The sequence below is a fragment of the Salvelinus sp. IW2-2015 genome, linkage group LG4q.1:29 (assembly GCF_002910315.2).
Source record: "Salvelinus sp. IW2-2015 linkage group LG4q.1:29, ASM291031v2, whole genome shotgun sequence".
Classification (NCBI taxonomy): Eukaryota; Metazoa; Chordata; class Actinopteri; order Salmoniformes; family Salmonidae; genus Salvelinus; species Salvelinus sp. IW2-2015.
The window spans coordinates 75807636-75825666 of record NC_036842.1 but is presented as its reverse complement, the minus strand read 5'-3'; the positions used below and the strand labels follow the sequence as shown (position 1 = coordinate 75825666).

General features: G+C 40.9%; 1 protein-coding gene across 1 annotated transcript in view; it reads left to right on the top strand.

Annotated features, from left to right (window-relative positions):
- The window catches only part of LOC111961012 (zona pellucida sperm-binding protein 4-like), a 65688-nt gene that overhangs the window by 35178 nt on the left and 12479 nt on the right, over positions 1-18031 (top strand). The window contains exons 3-4 of the mRNA XM_023983149.2: positions 17450-17637; positions 17864-17961. Coding sequence (XP_023838917.1) covers positions 17450-17637; positions 17864-17961 — 286 coding nt within the window. The remainder of the gene's footprint in view (positions 1-17449; positions 17638-17863; positions 17962-18031) is intronic.

Here is an 18031-nt window from a genome sequence, read left to right as displayed (position 1 = left end):
ATCCCCCCTACAGTCCCCGCAGCCGGACAATTTTCTCAAGACTTCTGGAATGAAATGCTATGGGCATGCTCAACCGGCATGCTCAACCGGTGTCGCTCATTCAGCTGACAAACTTTCAACCGTTTCTCCCCATTAAGCAATGAGTCGGAGTCAGAGGCGGAGCCTTCTCAGGTTAGGCTGGACTATAGAATGAATCAAAATTCACCCAAGGCTGAAAAACAGCAAAAGAACGTTGGCTAAACTGGAACACTAGCGCGAGCCCATAGTAAATGAATGGAATCGATGTTCGCAGAGCCTGTTTTGACTGGAGCGATGCTTAGAATTTAATTTCACCTAAACTGCACAAAAAAAGTATCCCTTTTTATTTTATCACTACAATCTGTTCGGCGGACGAAACTGGAAAAAACAACTTTTGTAGAAAGTAAACACCCGCACCTCGATGGTGTCAACTGTGCTTATGTCTGGTAATGAGAAAGTTGGGAAAAATGAAAACTTCTGACTATTTCTGGTCTAGTGATCGATGACAAACGAGCTCGCTGCCCAGACTTACATAATTAGAAAGAGGAGATTTTCATGAAAAAAATCAATATACACATTGTGAGATATTAGGCGAAATAGACAGACATGCCTATATTTCCCTTATAGGAATCAATGGGATGACCTCAGAGTTCCATGAGAAATTTTGTTTACATGTTAACTATAAACAACGTGAGCAGGACTCATTGCCAGCAATAGCAAAGCAGGCATTGTGATGTAAAACAATAAGCTGGGAATATAACTTTCGGAAGGCGAGTTGGTGCCACGGAGCTCAATAGAATTAATAGGAGCTGGCAGGATGAAAAATGCCCTAAAATAAGGCATGTTTTTTTGTGAATACTTAAACAGCGGCAAGCAGCGGAGAAATATAGTCATATTGTGAAACTGGGCTCCACACAGTGGATGGAATGAACTGGTTATCAGAAAAAAGCGTTAAATTCCATGTGTCCAGCCTACACAGGTCTTGCCTCCACCGGTTACCGGTCTGAGCCTCCGAAGCCTCCTACCATTAGCTGTGACAAATTGAAAACTCTAGTCATTGGTGACTCCATTACCCACAGTATTAGATTTAAAAAGAATAATCTAGCGATCATACACTGTTTACCAAGGGGCAGGTCTACCGACGTTAAGGCTAATCTGAAGATGGTGCTGGCTAAGGCTAAAACTGGCGAGTATAGGGATATTGTTATCCACGACGGCACCAACGATGTTAGGATGAAACTGCCAGGTCACCAAGCGCAACATTGATTCAGCGTGTGAATCAGCTAGAAAGATGTGCCGAAAGTACCCCCTGACAGAATCCCCCCCCCCCCCCCCCCCCCTTCGCGTGAATGTGCACGCACTCAATTCTTCATTGCGCAACTTGCTTGCTAGTTGAGATTTCTGATCACGTTAGGCTCCGTTTCATTACATTTTTTATGTCAGTTTGATCACGGGGAGGAACTAGTAATGTCTGAAGTTTTCGGTTTGGCTATTTGTTTCAAGTGTATTAGACTAAATAAATCTCTTTGCCAAAATTGCCTACATTTTACTCCCTCCTATGTTTAATATAACACACATACATTGATATTAATTTCAGTTGCCTATCCTGATGTGAAGTTTGTTCTATAGAAAGTATTTGACTCTAGCTACAAAATTAAGGAAATTATAAGATAGGGGGGGGGGTTTTTGGTAAGGCTATTTTCTTGCCTGAAACGATTTATCCTTTACTTTTGGTAAAGTATATTTTAGCAAATACATTTACTTTTGATACTTATGTGTATTTCTTTTAGACTTTTACTCAAGTAGTATTTTACTGGGTGACTTTCACTTTTACTTGAGTCATTTTCTATTTAGGTACTAAATTTTACTCAAGTATGACCGTTGGGTACTTTTTCCACCACTGGTGCAGGCCAGGCAGCAGGCTGTTAGTGGACTGCCACTAGCACAGTTAGTGGAGTCAGCTCAGCTATCCCCGCTTATTTTTTTATATATATTTTTATATATTTTTAATATGTAACCTTTATTTAACTAGGCAAGTCAGTTAAAACTTCTTATGGCTGCAAGCCCTAAGTCGGGCTCAATATGGCAACGCCAGTCCAAGTGCAGGGCGCCAAATTCAAAAGATATTTTTTAGAAATATTTAACTTTCACACATTAACAAGTCCAATACAGCAAATGAAAGATAAACACTTGTGAATCCAGCCAACATGTCCGATTTTTTAAATGTTTACAGCGAAAACACCACGTATATTTATGTTAGCTCACCACCAAATACAAAAAAGCACAGACATTTCTTTCACAGCACAGGTAGCTTGCACAAACCCGACCAAATAGATAGAATTAGTCACTAACCAAGTGACTAATAAATCAAGTTTTACATTGCAGCTACAATCAGAAATAGCACCGAAGCAGCTAGAACAATTACAGAGACCAACGTGAAATACCTAAATACTCATCATAAAACATTTATGAAAAATACATGGTGTACAGCAAATGAAAGACAAACATCTTGTGAATCCAGCCAATATTTCAGATTTTTTAAGTTGTTACAGCAAAAACACAATATAGCATTATATTAGCTTACCACAATAGCCAAAAACACAACCCATTTATCAGCAGCAAAAGTTAGCGATCGCAAAAAAACAGCAAAAGATATATAATTTTTCACTAACCTTGACAAGCTTCATCAGATGACAGTCCTATAACATCAGGTTATACAATACACTTATGTTTTGTTCGAAAATGTGTATATTTAGAGCTGAAATCCGTGGTTATACATTGTGAAAACGTAGCAACTATTTCCAGAATCTCCGGATATATTTCTGACACTCACCTATTCTGACCAAATAACTCATAATAAACTTTACTAAAAAATACATGTTGTACAGCAAATGATAGATACACTAGTTCTTAATGCAATCGCCGTGTTAGAATTCTAAAAATAACTTTAGTACGACATACAGCTTACGTTATAGCGAGACAGCGCCCAAAATAAGGGCGGAAGATAATACTAAACATTTTCGACAGAAATACGAAATAACATCATAAATGGGTCCTACTTTTGCTGAGCTTCCATCAGAATCTTGTACAAGGGGTCCTTTGTCCAGAACAATCGTTGTTTGGTTTTAGAATGTCCTTTTTTCCTCTCGAATTAGCAACCAAAGCTAGCCAAGTGGCGCGAAGCTGTCCATCACCACCAAACGCAGAGAACGGAACACGCCAAAACTCCCAATAAAATTTCAATAATCTGATAAAACTATATTGAAAAAACATACTTTACGATGATATTYTCACATTTATCAAATAAAATCAAAGCCGGAGATATTAGCCGTCTATAACGAAAGCTTTTCAGAAGGCAATCCAGAGTTCCTTCTCGCGCCTTCCTGAACAAAGGAAATTGGGGTCATGTCATTCCAAGAGCTCTCTTTTGACCTCAGATCAAGCTATACACTCCATTTCTTCTCTCACTGCCTATTGACATCTAGTGGAAGGCGTATGAAGTGCATGTATACTAATAGATTTCAAGCAAATGAATAGGGAGGCCCTGGAACAGAGCCTCGATTTCAGATTTTTCATTTTCTGACAGGAAGTTTGCTGCAAAATGAGTTCTGTTTTACTCACAGATATAATTCAAATGGTTTTAGAAACTTGAGAGTGTTTTCTATCCAATAGTAATAATAATATGCATATTGTACGAGCAAGAATTGAGTACGAGGCCGTTTGAAATGGGCACCTTTCATCCAAGCTACTCAATACTGCCCCTGCAGCCATAAGAAGTGTTTAAGAACAAATTCTTACTTACAATGATGGCCTACTGGGGAACAGTGGGTTAACTGCCTTGATCAGGGGCAGAACAACATTTTCTTTACCTTATCAGCTCGGGGATTCGATCCAGCAACCTTTCGGTTACTGGCCCAACGCTCTAACCACTAGGCTACCTGACGCCCCTGACCCTATGACCTTGTCTGTGCCTTGATCTAGGTTGAGCAAAACAAAACATGGCAGTGTTCGCCTCAGCAATCTCACTGGAATAAAGACCTCCATCCACCTCCATTGATGTGATTGGCCTGACTGAAACATGGCTCAAGCCTGATGAATTTACTGTGTTAAATGGAGTGCTCTCCTCCTGGTTACACTAGTGACCATATCCCCTGTGCATCCCGCAAAGGTGGAGGTGTTGATGACAGCAAATTTCAATTTACAAACAAATTACTGCGTTTGTCTTTTCAGCTTCTAGTCATGAAATCTATGCAGCATACTCAACTTTTTCTAGCTACTGTTTTCAGGCCTCCTGGGCCGTATACAGCGTTCCTCACTGAGTTCTTTGAATTCCTATTGGACCTTGTAGTCATGGCAGATAGTCACATTTTTGTTGGCTTTAATATTCACATGGAAAAGTCTAGACCCACTCCAAGGCTTTCGGAGCCATCATCGACTCAATGGGTTTTGTCCAACATGTCTCTGGACATATCCATTGCCACAGTCATACCCTGGATCTAGTTCTGTCACGTGGAATAAATATTGTGGATCTAAATGTTTTTCCTCATCCTGGACTATCGGACAACAATTTTATTACATTTGCAATCACAACATAATCTGCTCAGACCCCAACCAAGGATATTCAAAACCTGTGCTACTGTATACATTTTCAGACAACCCAAAGATTCCTAGGTGCCCTTCCAGACTCCCACCACCTACCCAAGGACGTCGGAGTACAGAAATCGGTTAACCACCTAACTGAGGATCTTAATTTAACCTTGCGTAATACCCTAGATACAGTCGCACCCCTAAAAACTAAAAACATTGACACATTCATGAAAATCGTCATGGCCTCTAAACCGTCAAGCTGCATACTGGACCCTATTCCAACTAAACTACTGAAATAGCTACTTCCTGTGCTTGGTCCTCATATGTTGAACATAAGAAATGGCTCCCTATCCACCGGATAAAAGTGGCAGTAATAAAGCCAAACCATGACCTGGAAAACGCAAAAACTATCGGCCTATATCGACTCTCCCATACCTCTCATTTTGAAAAGGCTGGTATGCAGCAACTCACTGCCTCCCTGAATACATAATGTATAGGAAATGCTTTAGTCTGGTTTTAAACCCCATCATAGCACTGAGACTGCGCTCTGCATCTGTACTTGTGCTCCTTAACCTTAGTGCTGGTTTTGATACCATCGATCACCACATTCTTTTGGAGAGATTGGAAACCCAAATTGGTCTACACGGACAAGTTCTGGCCTGGTTTATATCTTATCTGTCGGAAAGACATCAGTTTGTCTCTGTGGATGGTTTGTCTTCTGACAAATCAACTGTAAATGTCGGTGTTTCTCAAGGTTCTGTTTTAGGACCACTATTGTTTTCACTATATATTTTACCTCTTGGTGATTTCATTCAGAAATATAATGTTAACTTTCACTGCTATGCAGACAATACACAGGTGTACATTTCGATGAAACATGGTGAAGCCCCAAAATTGCCTTCCCAGGAAGCCTGTGTTTCAGACATAAGGAAGTGGATGTCTGCATATTTTTTACTTTCAAACTCTGACAAACTGATGCTAGTTCAAGAAACAAAGATCTGCTGTTGGATCTGAAAATTAATCTTGGTTGACAGTCATTTCAAATAAAACTCTGGAGTAGTTTTATTCTGGACCCTGATCTCTTTTGACGAACAAAGAATATTTCAAGGAAAGATTTTTTCCATCTTCCTAACATTGCAAAAATGTGAAACTTTTTGTCCCAAAATTGTGCAGAAATGCTTTTGTCACTTCTAGATTAGACTACTGCAATGCTCCACTCTCCGGTTACCTGGATAAAGCACTAAAACTTCAGTTAGTGCTAAACACTGCTGCTAGAATCTGGACTAGAACCAAAACATTTGATCATATTAATCCAGTGCTAGCCTTTGGCTTCCTGTTAAAGCTAGGGCTGATTTCAAGGTTTTACTGCTAACCTACAAAGCATGGGCTTGCTCCTACCCATCTCTCCGATTTGGTCCTGCCTTAAATAACTACACGTACGCTACAGTCACAAGACGTAGGCCTCCTTATTGTCCCTAGAATTTCTAAGCAAACAGCTGGAGGCAGGGTTTCTCCTATAGAGCTCCATTTTAATGGAATGGTCTGCCTATCCATGTGAGAGATACAGACTCGGTCTCGACCTTTACGTCTTTATTAAAGACTCTTCTCTTCAGTAGGTCCTATGATTMAGTGTAGTCTGGCCCAGGAGTGTGAAGGTGAACGTCAAGGCACTGAAGCAACGAACTGCCATTTGCTGTCTCTGCCTGGCCGGCTCCCCTATCCACTGGGATTCTCTGCCTCTGACCCTATTATGAGGGCTGAGTTACTGGCTTACTGGTGCTCTTCCATGTCGTTTCTAGGAGGGGTGCATCAACTTGAGTGGGTTGGGTCAGACGTGATCTTTCTGTCCGGTTTTGCGCCCCCTCGGGCTCGTGCATTGGAGGAGATCTTCTTTGGCTATACTCAAGCTTGTCTCAGGATAGTAAGTTGATGGTCTGTTGCTATCCCTCTGTTGCTATCCCTCTAGTGGTGTGCGGGCTGTGCTTTGGCAAAGTGGGTGGGGTTATATCCTGCCTGGTTGGCCCTGTCCAGGGGCCAGTGTCCCCCAACCCTGTCTCCCACAATGTCCCCCAACCCACCCCTGGTGGTGTCCTGTGTGAATTTAAGTATGCTCCCTCTAATTCTCTCTCTCTCTCCCTCTCCTCCTGGAGGACCTGAGCCCTAGGATGATGCCTCAGGACTATCTGGTATGATGACTCCTGACTGTCCCCAGTTCACCTGGTCGTGCTGCTGCTCCAGTTTCAACTGTTCTGCCTGCGGCTAGGGAACCCTGACCTGTTCACCAGATGTGCTACCTTGTCCCCTACCTGCTGTTTTCGACTTGCTCTCTAACGCACCTGCTGTCTCGACCGCAGAATGCTCGGCTATGAAAAGTCAACTGACATTTACTCCTGAGGTACTGACCATGCTTAACCTTTACAACCACTGTGATCATCTTGAAGAATAATCTGGCTTTAAATGGCCATGTACTCTTATAATCTCCACCCGGCACAGCCAGAAGAGGACTGGCCACCCCTCAGAGCCTGGTTTCTTCCTAGGTTCTGGCCTTTCTAGGGAGTTTTTTCTATCCACCATGCTTTTACATCTGCATTGCTTGCTGTTTTTGGTTTTAGGCTGGGTTTCTGTATAGCACTTTGACATCTGCTGATGTAAAAAGGGCTTTATAAATATATTTGATAAAAAATTGTAAGTGCTGTGATTTTAAAGTGGAAACGTCTAGGAGCAACAACGGCTCAGCCGTAAAGTGGTAGGCCACATAAGCTCACAGAATGGGACCGCCAAGTGCAGATTCATGTAAAAATCATCTGTCCTCAGTTGCAATACTCACTACAGCGTTCCAAACTGCCTCTGGAAGGAAAATCAGCACAATAACTGTTTGTCGGGAGCTAAATAAAATGGATTTCTATGGCAGAGCAGCCACTCACAAGCCTAAGATCACCAAGCACAATGCCAAGCATCGGCTTAAGTGGTGTAAAGCTCGCCACCATTGGACTCTGGAGCAGGTGAAACACATTCTCTGGAGTGATTAATTACACTTCACCATCTTTCAGTCCAATGGAAGAATCTGGGTTTGGCGGATGCCAGGAGAACGCTACATGCCACAATACAGTGTCAACTGTAAAGTTTGGAGGAGGAATAATGTCTGGGGCTATTTTTCATAGATCGTGCTAGGACCCTTAGTTCCAATGATGGGAAATCGTAACGCTACAGCATACAATGACATTCTAGACGATTCTGTACTTCCAACTTTGTGGCAACAGTTTGGGGAAGTCCCTTTCCTGTTTCAGCATGACAATGCCCCAGTGCACAAAGGTCCATAAAGAAATGGCTTGCGAGATCGCTGTAAGAACTTGATTGGCCGGCGCAGAGCCCTGCCCTCAAACCCGTTGAACACCTTTGAGATGAATTGGAATGGCTACTGCGAGCCAGGCCTAATCGCCCAACATCAGTGCCCAACCTCACTAATGCTCGTGCCTGAATGGAAGCAAGTCCCCGCAGCAATGTTCCAACATCTAGTGGAAAGCGTTTCCAGAAGAGTGGAGGCTGTAATAGGACCAACTCCATATTAATGCCCATGATTTTGGAATGAGATGTTCAATGAGCAGGTGCCCACATCCTTTTGGTCATGTAGTGTATATTCTAGCTAACCATTGGTAATCTTATTAAATTATGCTATACATCCAAAACAACAGTATCTATTGCTAGACTAGAGATATGACTTAGCTATAGATAATCAGGGGTTGCACATCTAACTAGCTGGAATAAAGCATGGGTATGAAGACATGTAAATATATCCTTTCACTGTTTACAACAGGTTTCCAGCTACCCAGACCTGTCTGATCAGCTTGATAGGGTGCCGTGGTTGTGTCCAGCTTACACCTGTGCAAATCTGTGTATAGCAATGGAATTAAATATTCAACCAATACCTCAAGCGTCAAGCTGTAGGTCCACCACACACCCAAAGGGTTGTGGGGTCGTGCCTAGAAATAACCCCTTGCCCTACCTCTAGACACTTGTGAAGATCTGAGAGAATTGGACAGCGTAAGCAATAGTGCCAAAATTCCACCAAGCATATCAGAGGGTAAGGTGGAGCACTCATGTCACGACCCATCAATCCCTTTTAGATCTCCACAAGTGTCTAGACTCTGGCCAGTAGGGGTTGTTTCTGGACAGGCCATGGGTATCATGGTACCTCAGTCAGTCAGGCACTGTCAAAATGTTAATAGCTGTCAAATACTTGCGTCCTCTGTCTTTGGGAGAATCTCAATTTCATTCCTTAATTTGTTGCATCCTTTCATCTCCTTCTCAAAACGTACATTCCCCAGCAAGAAAACCAAAGTGTCGCTCAAACAGGACTAACAGAGTCGCTGACCAACAACCAAAACAAAACCGATGGGGTTTTAGTAAGGATTCTGAAAGACACTCATGGGGGTGTTCACTGAAAGTTGACTAGCAACAACAACTGGAAACTAAAAGATACCCATCATGAGCTCCCACTAAACAAAAGAAAACCCACACCAATCTTAAAGACAGGGAGCAAAATTAAATGAGAGAAATCAGACAAAGGGATGTTTTCCTAGAACTCAAAATAAGGAGCGCCAAATAAATCTGTTAACCCTCCACATCAATCAAGGTAACAGGAGCACTGGGCCAGCCACTCTTAAATAGCACCTGGGCCAGCACAGCTGAAATACCTTCCCACTAACGAGATGGTAACCAGCACAGGTGTAACACATACTGTTGTCAGGGGTTCACTTAAGGGTCATGATATGGGCTGTATTAAATGTTTGATGTATTATAATAATTGATTATGCTTATGTTGTATTAATAGAAGGGGAGTGCTTATAAGACCCCACCCTCCTTACATGTATAGGGTCCTAGACTACAGATTAACAATATATATATTCATTATAGAGGTTTAATATTGTTCCATAGTTGTTTTCTAGTCTCTCTGCCTCTTATGAAGAAACGGTCTGAGAAATGTGTGACTGAGACAGAACTCTGTAGGGGAGTGTAGGAGATAAGAGACTAGTCAGACATTCCATAATAAATGAACTTGTGGAGTGGACATTTATTGCCTAGACCTTAGAAAACACTGGAACTATTGTATCTCTCTTGCAAGTTTATATAGCTGTGTATGCATMGGCTTGGTCTGAWGAGTAGAAGGTAATGACGTATGCAGTGACATCACAAGGGCTGGACTTCGGGTTTAATAAAATAACTTGGYACCTTTTATATTTTGCAGAACTTACTCGGAAACATGCGTTATGTTCCTGTTGTCAACTTCTGTCTGCAATTTCATTAATAAAGATTTTTGAATGATTAAATTAAATATATTGTCATAATGCTAATTTCACCAATGAGTCAATGATTGACAAGGAACAAGGAAACGAACCCCAACATTGTCTAACGAGGTGATGCCAACCAGTATGTCCTACGTGCTAACAAGCTATATGTGCTGAAGTCCAACCTCAACATAAATGGAAAAACCAAAGCCTGTAACACCTTGCACCTTAAGACAACAAATATATCCTATATATCCTAAGTTTGCTCACCACCAACAGAAAACAACTTCCATCTCACAACATAATCAACTTAAATGTGTCACCTTCTCCAATGTAAACATGGCATCTACTGGCTGTCAACAATTAAATAGAAGACAAAACATAAACTTTTGTTTTTATAAATATTTTTTTCTACCATCTTTTTATTATTTGTTCCCTTTTTTTAATTATTTATATAGTTGCCTAAAACTCACAAGTTTTTGAAAAACTCATGCTTCTATAACTCTCATCCCCTTGAATCGAGTCCAACCAAACAAAACTCATCTCCAAAATGTACAGTCAAAATAAATTGTGAGCAGGGCAACACCTGGCTAAATGCAAAACTTATTGACTGCACCCCCCCTGAGACAACCAAGTTGTCCTTACCACGGACGTGTTTGATTTCCAGGTGAAACTCTTGCAATATCCGTAGTTACTTTCTTTTCGTGATTTGGCTTAGTAGAATTTGTAAGATTGGGGGAGAGTCCCCAATGTCATGCTCTAGTACATTGTCTGGGTTGAAACATCTGAGAATAAACCCTGATATTCTAAAAGTGTGCCAAAAATGTCACGTTTTTCCTCCGGAGACAAGTGTGCCAAAAAGTCATCAATGTTTTCTAGAATCTCTGAGTTACTCAACCGTCCAACCAACCGGCACAGTGTGTATTGGGCTTTCCTCGTACCCTTGGAAGACTATAGTCAACAGTGACAACAGTGGCCACAGGCAAAACATCACTAACGGTTTCCACTGACTTCGCCACCAATTGTAGTTGGTGAAGTATGGTTTCAACATGTTGATATGACACAGCCTGTTTATTTTCCTGCGCTCCAGTGTGGCAATGATGTAATCCAGATCACCATGTTTTTTCACTATGGGGTAAGGGCCTGAAAAGGAAGCCTGCAGCAATGACACCAGAATGGGCAACAAAACCAGGACTTGGTCACCCACATCAAAAGTGCAGTTTCGGGCCTTTCATTTTCGTTTGTGCCCTCTCAAGATTCTCACTGGCAAACTCACAGGTGCGGTGCAARCTGTATCGAAAAGCGGTAACGTGCGCCAACAGATTATTTTTGTTTTTAAAGTGTCGCCCTGCAACAACCTCTCTCTCAGCAAACTCAAGGGACCTTCGACATGATGTCCAAACATGAGTTCATTTGGACTAAAACCAAGAGATTCCTGAACAACCTCCCATGCTGCAAACAGTACAAGAGGGACCACTTCATCCCAGTCTTTTCCAAACTCAAAGCAGTAGGCTTTCAACATAGACTTCAAAGTCTGATGAAATCTCTCAAGAGCACCTTGAGACAGTTTCACATGAAATTCGAACTGCACTACCTGTGGAAGTCCATACGTTGAAAATTATTTCACCAGGGCCTTAACAATACTGGGAACCATGATTTTCTTCAGTGGAATAGCCTCAGGGAATCGAGTGGCAGCACACATTATGGTTAACAGAAACTGGTTACTACTCTTGGCTTTGGGAAAAGGACCAACACAGTCCACCAGAACCCTGCTGAAAGGTTTGTCAAAAACAGGAATAGTCTGCAAAAGTGCAAATCGGTACAACGTCGTTCGATTTACCCATCCACTGCCAAACATAACAGGATTTACAATACAACATCCTGTTTCAGACCAGGCCAGAAGAAGTTACCTAAGATAGTCATACGTCTTGTCGACCACAAGATGGCCTGCCATACTACCATTGTGAGCCAACCTCAGTATCTATTATCAAAGCGTAACTGGAACAACAATTTGAGATACACTGGTCCAATCGTCTTGCCCCGAAGTGGCACAAGAATGCCATTGCCTCATTAGAACAACATCTCTGTCAAAGTAACCCACACAAACTTCCTCAAACTCCTAAAGAAACATCTTTACTCTGTTCCGCAATCAGCTGCTTCCTAGACATCAAAGTGTCAACTGTAGGGACCCTCTCTTCCTTCAGAGGTCCTACAAACTAACTCACCTTTAGAGTTTTCAAAGGATAGGTCAACTCAGGATGTTTAGCGAAATCAGGATCACCCATAAACATCTTGGACAGATCGACCATGGTGGGATTGAAGACATCCTCCTCAACTTTTCTCATAACCCATCAGGTTCCTCTACTCAGGGTTCCTTACAAACCACAGGATTTGGCACAACCTTCCCTACAGCCAAATTGTTTCCCAAAATGAATGAGACTCCCTTCACCGTTAGGCTAGGCCTCACTCCGGAATCAGAAATAAGATCAGACTCGAGTTCCACATTATACAAAGGAACTTCCATTCAACCCATTTCCACGCCTTGTACAAACACTCTAACCAGTTGTTGATATGTCAGACAAAGGCAAAACACCCTCCAAAATGAAGGATTGGGATACCACTGTCTACTGGTATCTTCACCAGGTGCTTAAAAGCATTGCCACTCTGCAGAGACAACCCCATCTGAAACAAAGGATTCATACACATCTGATCCAAAATCTTGTTTAGGAGATACACCAATCGCAACCAGAGACTTAATGTGCTGGAGTGCTCCCACAATTTCTGTTTCAAATTGGGACACAGACACAAACTGGCAGATATGAAAAGATCTGCAGAAAACTGGATTTATCTTTGGGAACTGTAGAAAAATACTCTAACATCACAGTAGGAGGTGACTTCTTGGGATTGCTTTTTGCATGGGGATAACTATTTGTTAAGGTAGCTTTATGTGTCAAAACAAACTCATCTGCAAGAACTACAGCTTTCTCAAGAGTGAGATCTTTGTGCTCATAAATGTAGGCTGCAACCTTTTCGTGAAGGCAATTCTTGAACTGCTCTAGAAGTATGAGTCTTTAAATCCTCATGGTCATTGGCCTCTTGAGAACCACACCACTGATCAAAAATACATGCTTGTTGCCTTGCGAATTCAACATGGCTTTGTGATTCTGTCTTTTGTAATTTAAAGAACTGTTGTCTGTGTGCCTCTGGGACCAACTCGTAAACCTGAAGGATAGCAGCTTTAACGGTGTCCATAATCTGATCTCTGGTCAAGAGATAAAACGGAGTACACTTTCTGAGCCTTTCCCACAAGAACACTTTGGAGGAGCAGTGACCAAATATCTCCCGGCCATTTTAGGTGTGGCAATCTGCTCAAACCGAGTAAAATATACATCCACCTCTTTTCCGTTGAAAGGCGTTACAAGCCGGCTGTTCCAACCAAGATCAAACTCTAAGGGTGTAGGATGGCCTGACTGGATTTGGAATACTTCCAGATCTCCCTTTGTTGTGCTTCCACCTCCATCTCTTTCAATCGAATGGCATGTGTACGTTCTTCTTGTTCTACTGTGGTGGTATGTTCACGTTCTTGTCTTTCCCTATGCTCTAACTCTAATTTCTGTTGTTCCCATTTTGCCTTTAGTTCTAACTCTCGCAGTTGCACATATATGGGGTGTACTCTACCAGCTGTAGGACACTTCATCATCCTCACTCTCTGGAAGGATTTCCTCCTCCACCAAAACAGTACGGATCAACTCTTTGACTTCTATTTTTGGATCGCCAGATGCCACCTTGATGTTATAATGCTTTGAAATGATACGCAGATTCGCCTTTGTACATTTATCTAGCATCTCCCATGTAAGGTTTTCCACAAATGCTTCCAACTTAGTCCATGTATTTGTTTATGTTATTAGCCTGTGTTTATACAAATTTCAAAATGATTCAACCAATCTAATAACCCCTCAAGGTGGATGTCAGTGACAAACTCTACCACAAAATTGTATTTTGAACACTCCAATATCTGGGCACAGCAGAGCTTCAGAGTAGGGGACGAGAGCGACTACCATACTCATGGGAAACAATATCCCGGACGAGCCCCCATTTTATGTTACCCAGCAAGAAAACTAAATAGTGTCACTCAAACAGTATGGGGAACTAACAAAGAGTCGCTGACCAACAACCATAACTAAACCGGTGGGGTTTTAGGAGGGGTTCTGAAAGACATGGGGGTGTCCACTGAAAGTTGACTGGCAACAACAACTGGAACCTAAAAGACACCCACCATGAGCGCCCACTAAATGTACCTAAGAAGAGGCAAACAAAAGAAAAACTTACACCAAACTTAAAGACAGGATGCTAACCAAAAAAGTGGAGCAAAATGAAATCAGACAAAGGAATGTTTTTTTTCTAGAAATCAAAATAGGGAGCACCAACTAAAGGGGTTTACCCTCCGCATCTATCAAGACAACTGGAGCACTGGGCCAACCACTCTTCAAAAGCACCTGTGCCAGCATTAACAAAATGGCAACCAGCACAGGTGTAACACATGTTAAAGAGGTCACACCAATTGGTGTGCCCTACATGCTCATGATCTATTCGTGCTAAAATCCAACCTCAAACCATAAATGGAAAAACCAATGCCTCTAACAAAACCCATTGGATGAGAAGGTCCCTCTCACCTTCTTATCCAATGGGTTTTGAGAAGGTGAGGATGTGAGGAATGAAGGAAATGGAATTGAGATTCTCCCCTTGTTTCCTCCATTCCTCACCTCCCTCTCAAAGCACATTGGGGGAGAGGAGGGAATGTTCCTCCCCTCAGGCCCCAATGCACTTTCAAGGAGAGGCAAGGAGTGGAGGAAACAGGGACAGAGGAAGCAAGAATGTGATGTCTGGTGTTCAGGCAGACAGACAGACAGAGAGACGGATAGACAGACATTGCTTGAAGAGTTTACTGATTTATAATTATTTCATTCTTGGTTATTAATATTGTCAATGATTTTGTTGACAGAACCCATTGTATTATATTATTGTATTAAATTATTAGATAAACTATTAAAAATATATATTTAAATGCAGTGTTTTTAGGTTTAGCATGGCTATAAATGATAGAGAAGTTGACTAAAGCACAAACAGACCTCGCTACTAGCCATGACAAGGAAACATGCAGTGTCCATATTTCATGTGATATTTTGAATAACATGTAGATATTTTATTGTTGCTAGGAGTTATGGTGTCAGTGTGACAATCTAGCCTCTTATTGCTGCAACTACAAATGTGAAGCTGTAAGAAAATCATATTTCAATGTATTTCAAACAATTCTGAAATATTGATCCTTGTGTCACACATTGGCCCCTTTACTTATAGAAAGACCAACATACACAGGACAAATCATAAGAAATAGGGGTATTGTAAAGAGTTGGCTATGGTAAAAACATAGCAAGGTGTTGTATGCCATTTTTGCCCCATGCAACATTGTACTAGATCACCTTTTCTACATGACTTGTCAACTGATACCGTACTGCAATTCATCAGCTTAGTGTATCAATGAAATTCAGATGAGTGGAATGTATTGTTATATATGTACCCGACACTATAATTCCAAATGGTAGCACATAAAGTGACTCTCTCCACTTTCTCTTATTGAAGCACACTGGCTGATGGAGAATGATGACATAATTTTTACAGCCACTTCCATACAGAATCTTAATTTGAACATTCTGTTGTTGCAGGTATTTTCCTTCATTGCAGTAAATGCAAACTAGTAGTGTATTCAAGATTTAAAAATGCTATTGAAGTTTGTAATTTCCTCTTTAAAACTTCTCTGCGCTACGGATCCCTTTAGCGGGATCATTTTCCTAAACAACCACTGAATTGCAGGGCGCAAAATATTTCTAAAAATATTTATAATCATGCAATCACAAGTGAAATATACCAAAACACAGCTTAGCCTGTTGTTAATCTACCTATCGTGTCAGATTTTGAAAATATGCTTTACAGCGAAAGAAATCCAAGCTTTTGTGAGTGTATCAATCAATGCTAGAACAGTTAGCCCCAAATTAGCATGGTCACGAAAGTCAGAAAAGCAATACAATTAATCGCCTACCTTTGATCATCTTCGGATGTTTGCACTCACGAGACTCCCAGTTACACAATAAATGTTATTTTTGTTCGATAAATATTACTTTTATAACAAAAAAACGCCATTTGGGTTGCGCGTTATGTTSAGAAAACRAKAGCCTCGTTCCMTTCGARGAAWATTSKAAAAAGTATCCMTAATGMTCGTAGAAACATGTCAAATGTTTTTTATAATCAATCCTCAGGTTGTTTTTAACAAACATAATCGATAATATTTCAACCGGACCGTGACCTATTCAATAAAAGAGAGAAAGAAAATGGAGAGCTACCCCTCTAGCGCACAGGAACTAATCAAAGGACACCTGACTACTTTTGAAAAATCTCGCTAATTTTTCAAAATAAAAGCCTGAAACTATGTCTAAAGCCTGGTCACAGCCTGAGGAAGCCATTGGAAAGGGAATCTGGTTGATACCCCTTTAAATGGAAGAAAGACGGGCCAGGAAACACATATATAAAAAAAAAAATCACTTCTGGGTTAGATTTTCTCAGGCTTTCGCCTGCAGAATCAGTTTTGTTATACTCACAGACAATATTTTGACAGTTTTGGAAACTTTGGAGTGTTTTCTATCCTAATCTGTAAATTATATGCATATTCTACGATCTGGACCCCTAGCGTCTGACCCCTAGCGTCAAGCGTCTACGATCTAAAATCTGACCCCTAGCGTCAAGAGGTTTTAAAATGTCAGACGTGGTTAGCCCTGAAGAGAAATGTATCAACCCCTACAAGAAATGTCCATGAATAAAAATCCACATAATAGTTCACATTTCCTATTGCTGCAGAATTATTTTCCTGTTGTAGCAAACTTGCTCAAATTAAGATTTTACATCTGTATATGATTTGGTTTTACCTTCCAACATAAATGTATACATTTATTAGGAAAAAATATACACATTTACAGTGCTCAGCAGTTATCAAACTATATACATTTAATTGGCACTGCATAATTTTAGTGGAGTAGTTATCAGGTTTGAGTAGTTTGGTTAAGTGATAGTTAACTGTATTGTTAACAAATTACAAGAAAACCATATCAAAAGTAAAGTGGATATTGCATTTTTAAAACCAGATATGTATCCAAATTGAAAGAGTGATTTGGTGCAGTGAACAAGTGCATTTTTGAATTTGTTTGTTGTATTCAATCAATTCAAAATGTTGTTAGAGTTTTGAAAATGTACCACATACTTGTGAAAATTGCACCAAAGCTGTAATAAAGGTTAAGCTTGTACACTTCCAGTTCTGCAGTCTTGTTATATATTGACATAAGTGCATGTGATACTAAAGAGCCATTAACATGGTTAAGTTAGTCACAATTTTGATGCATTATAATATCACATCTGAAATGTTGCAAATAGTGATGGAAATTCTTAGTCTTTTCGGTGAGCTTAATGGTTTTGATCATTAACTTAATATTCTTCCTATGCTCTGTAACCAGTGACTATCCAGTGTACCAGGGATGGCCAGTTTGTGGTGGTGGTTGCCAGGGATGCTACTCTGCCCAACCTGGAGCTAGATTCTATCAGCCTGCTAGGGGGGAACGGAGCCCACTGCACCCCTGTCGGCATCACTTCTGRTTTTGCCATCTACCAATTCAAAGTCACTGAATGTGGAACTGTCATGACGGTACGTATCAGCTGTGTTTGGCTTCAGTCTAAGTACAGGGAAGTAGTTCCTCTCTCCTTCAAAGAATTGGATCACATCATCCATATTAGTTGCAACACTGATCATACCATTGATTGTTTATTCAGGTTTAAAGATGTTGCCGCATTGCGGCAAAAGCTCTTTGTCAAACCTACGATGATTTTGCCTCTTAAAGATGAGCTGTATATGAGAGTTGTGTTTATTGCAGGAGGAACCTGGTACTATTTTCTATGAGAACAGGATGTCCTCCTCATATATAGTGGGGATGGGACCCATCGGCGCCATCACCAGGGGCAGCCAATTTAAGTAGGTGATCTAAAATAATAATGATAATATTAACATCAATATCTTAGGGAAGTCTAAAATAAGCTAAACA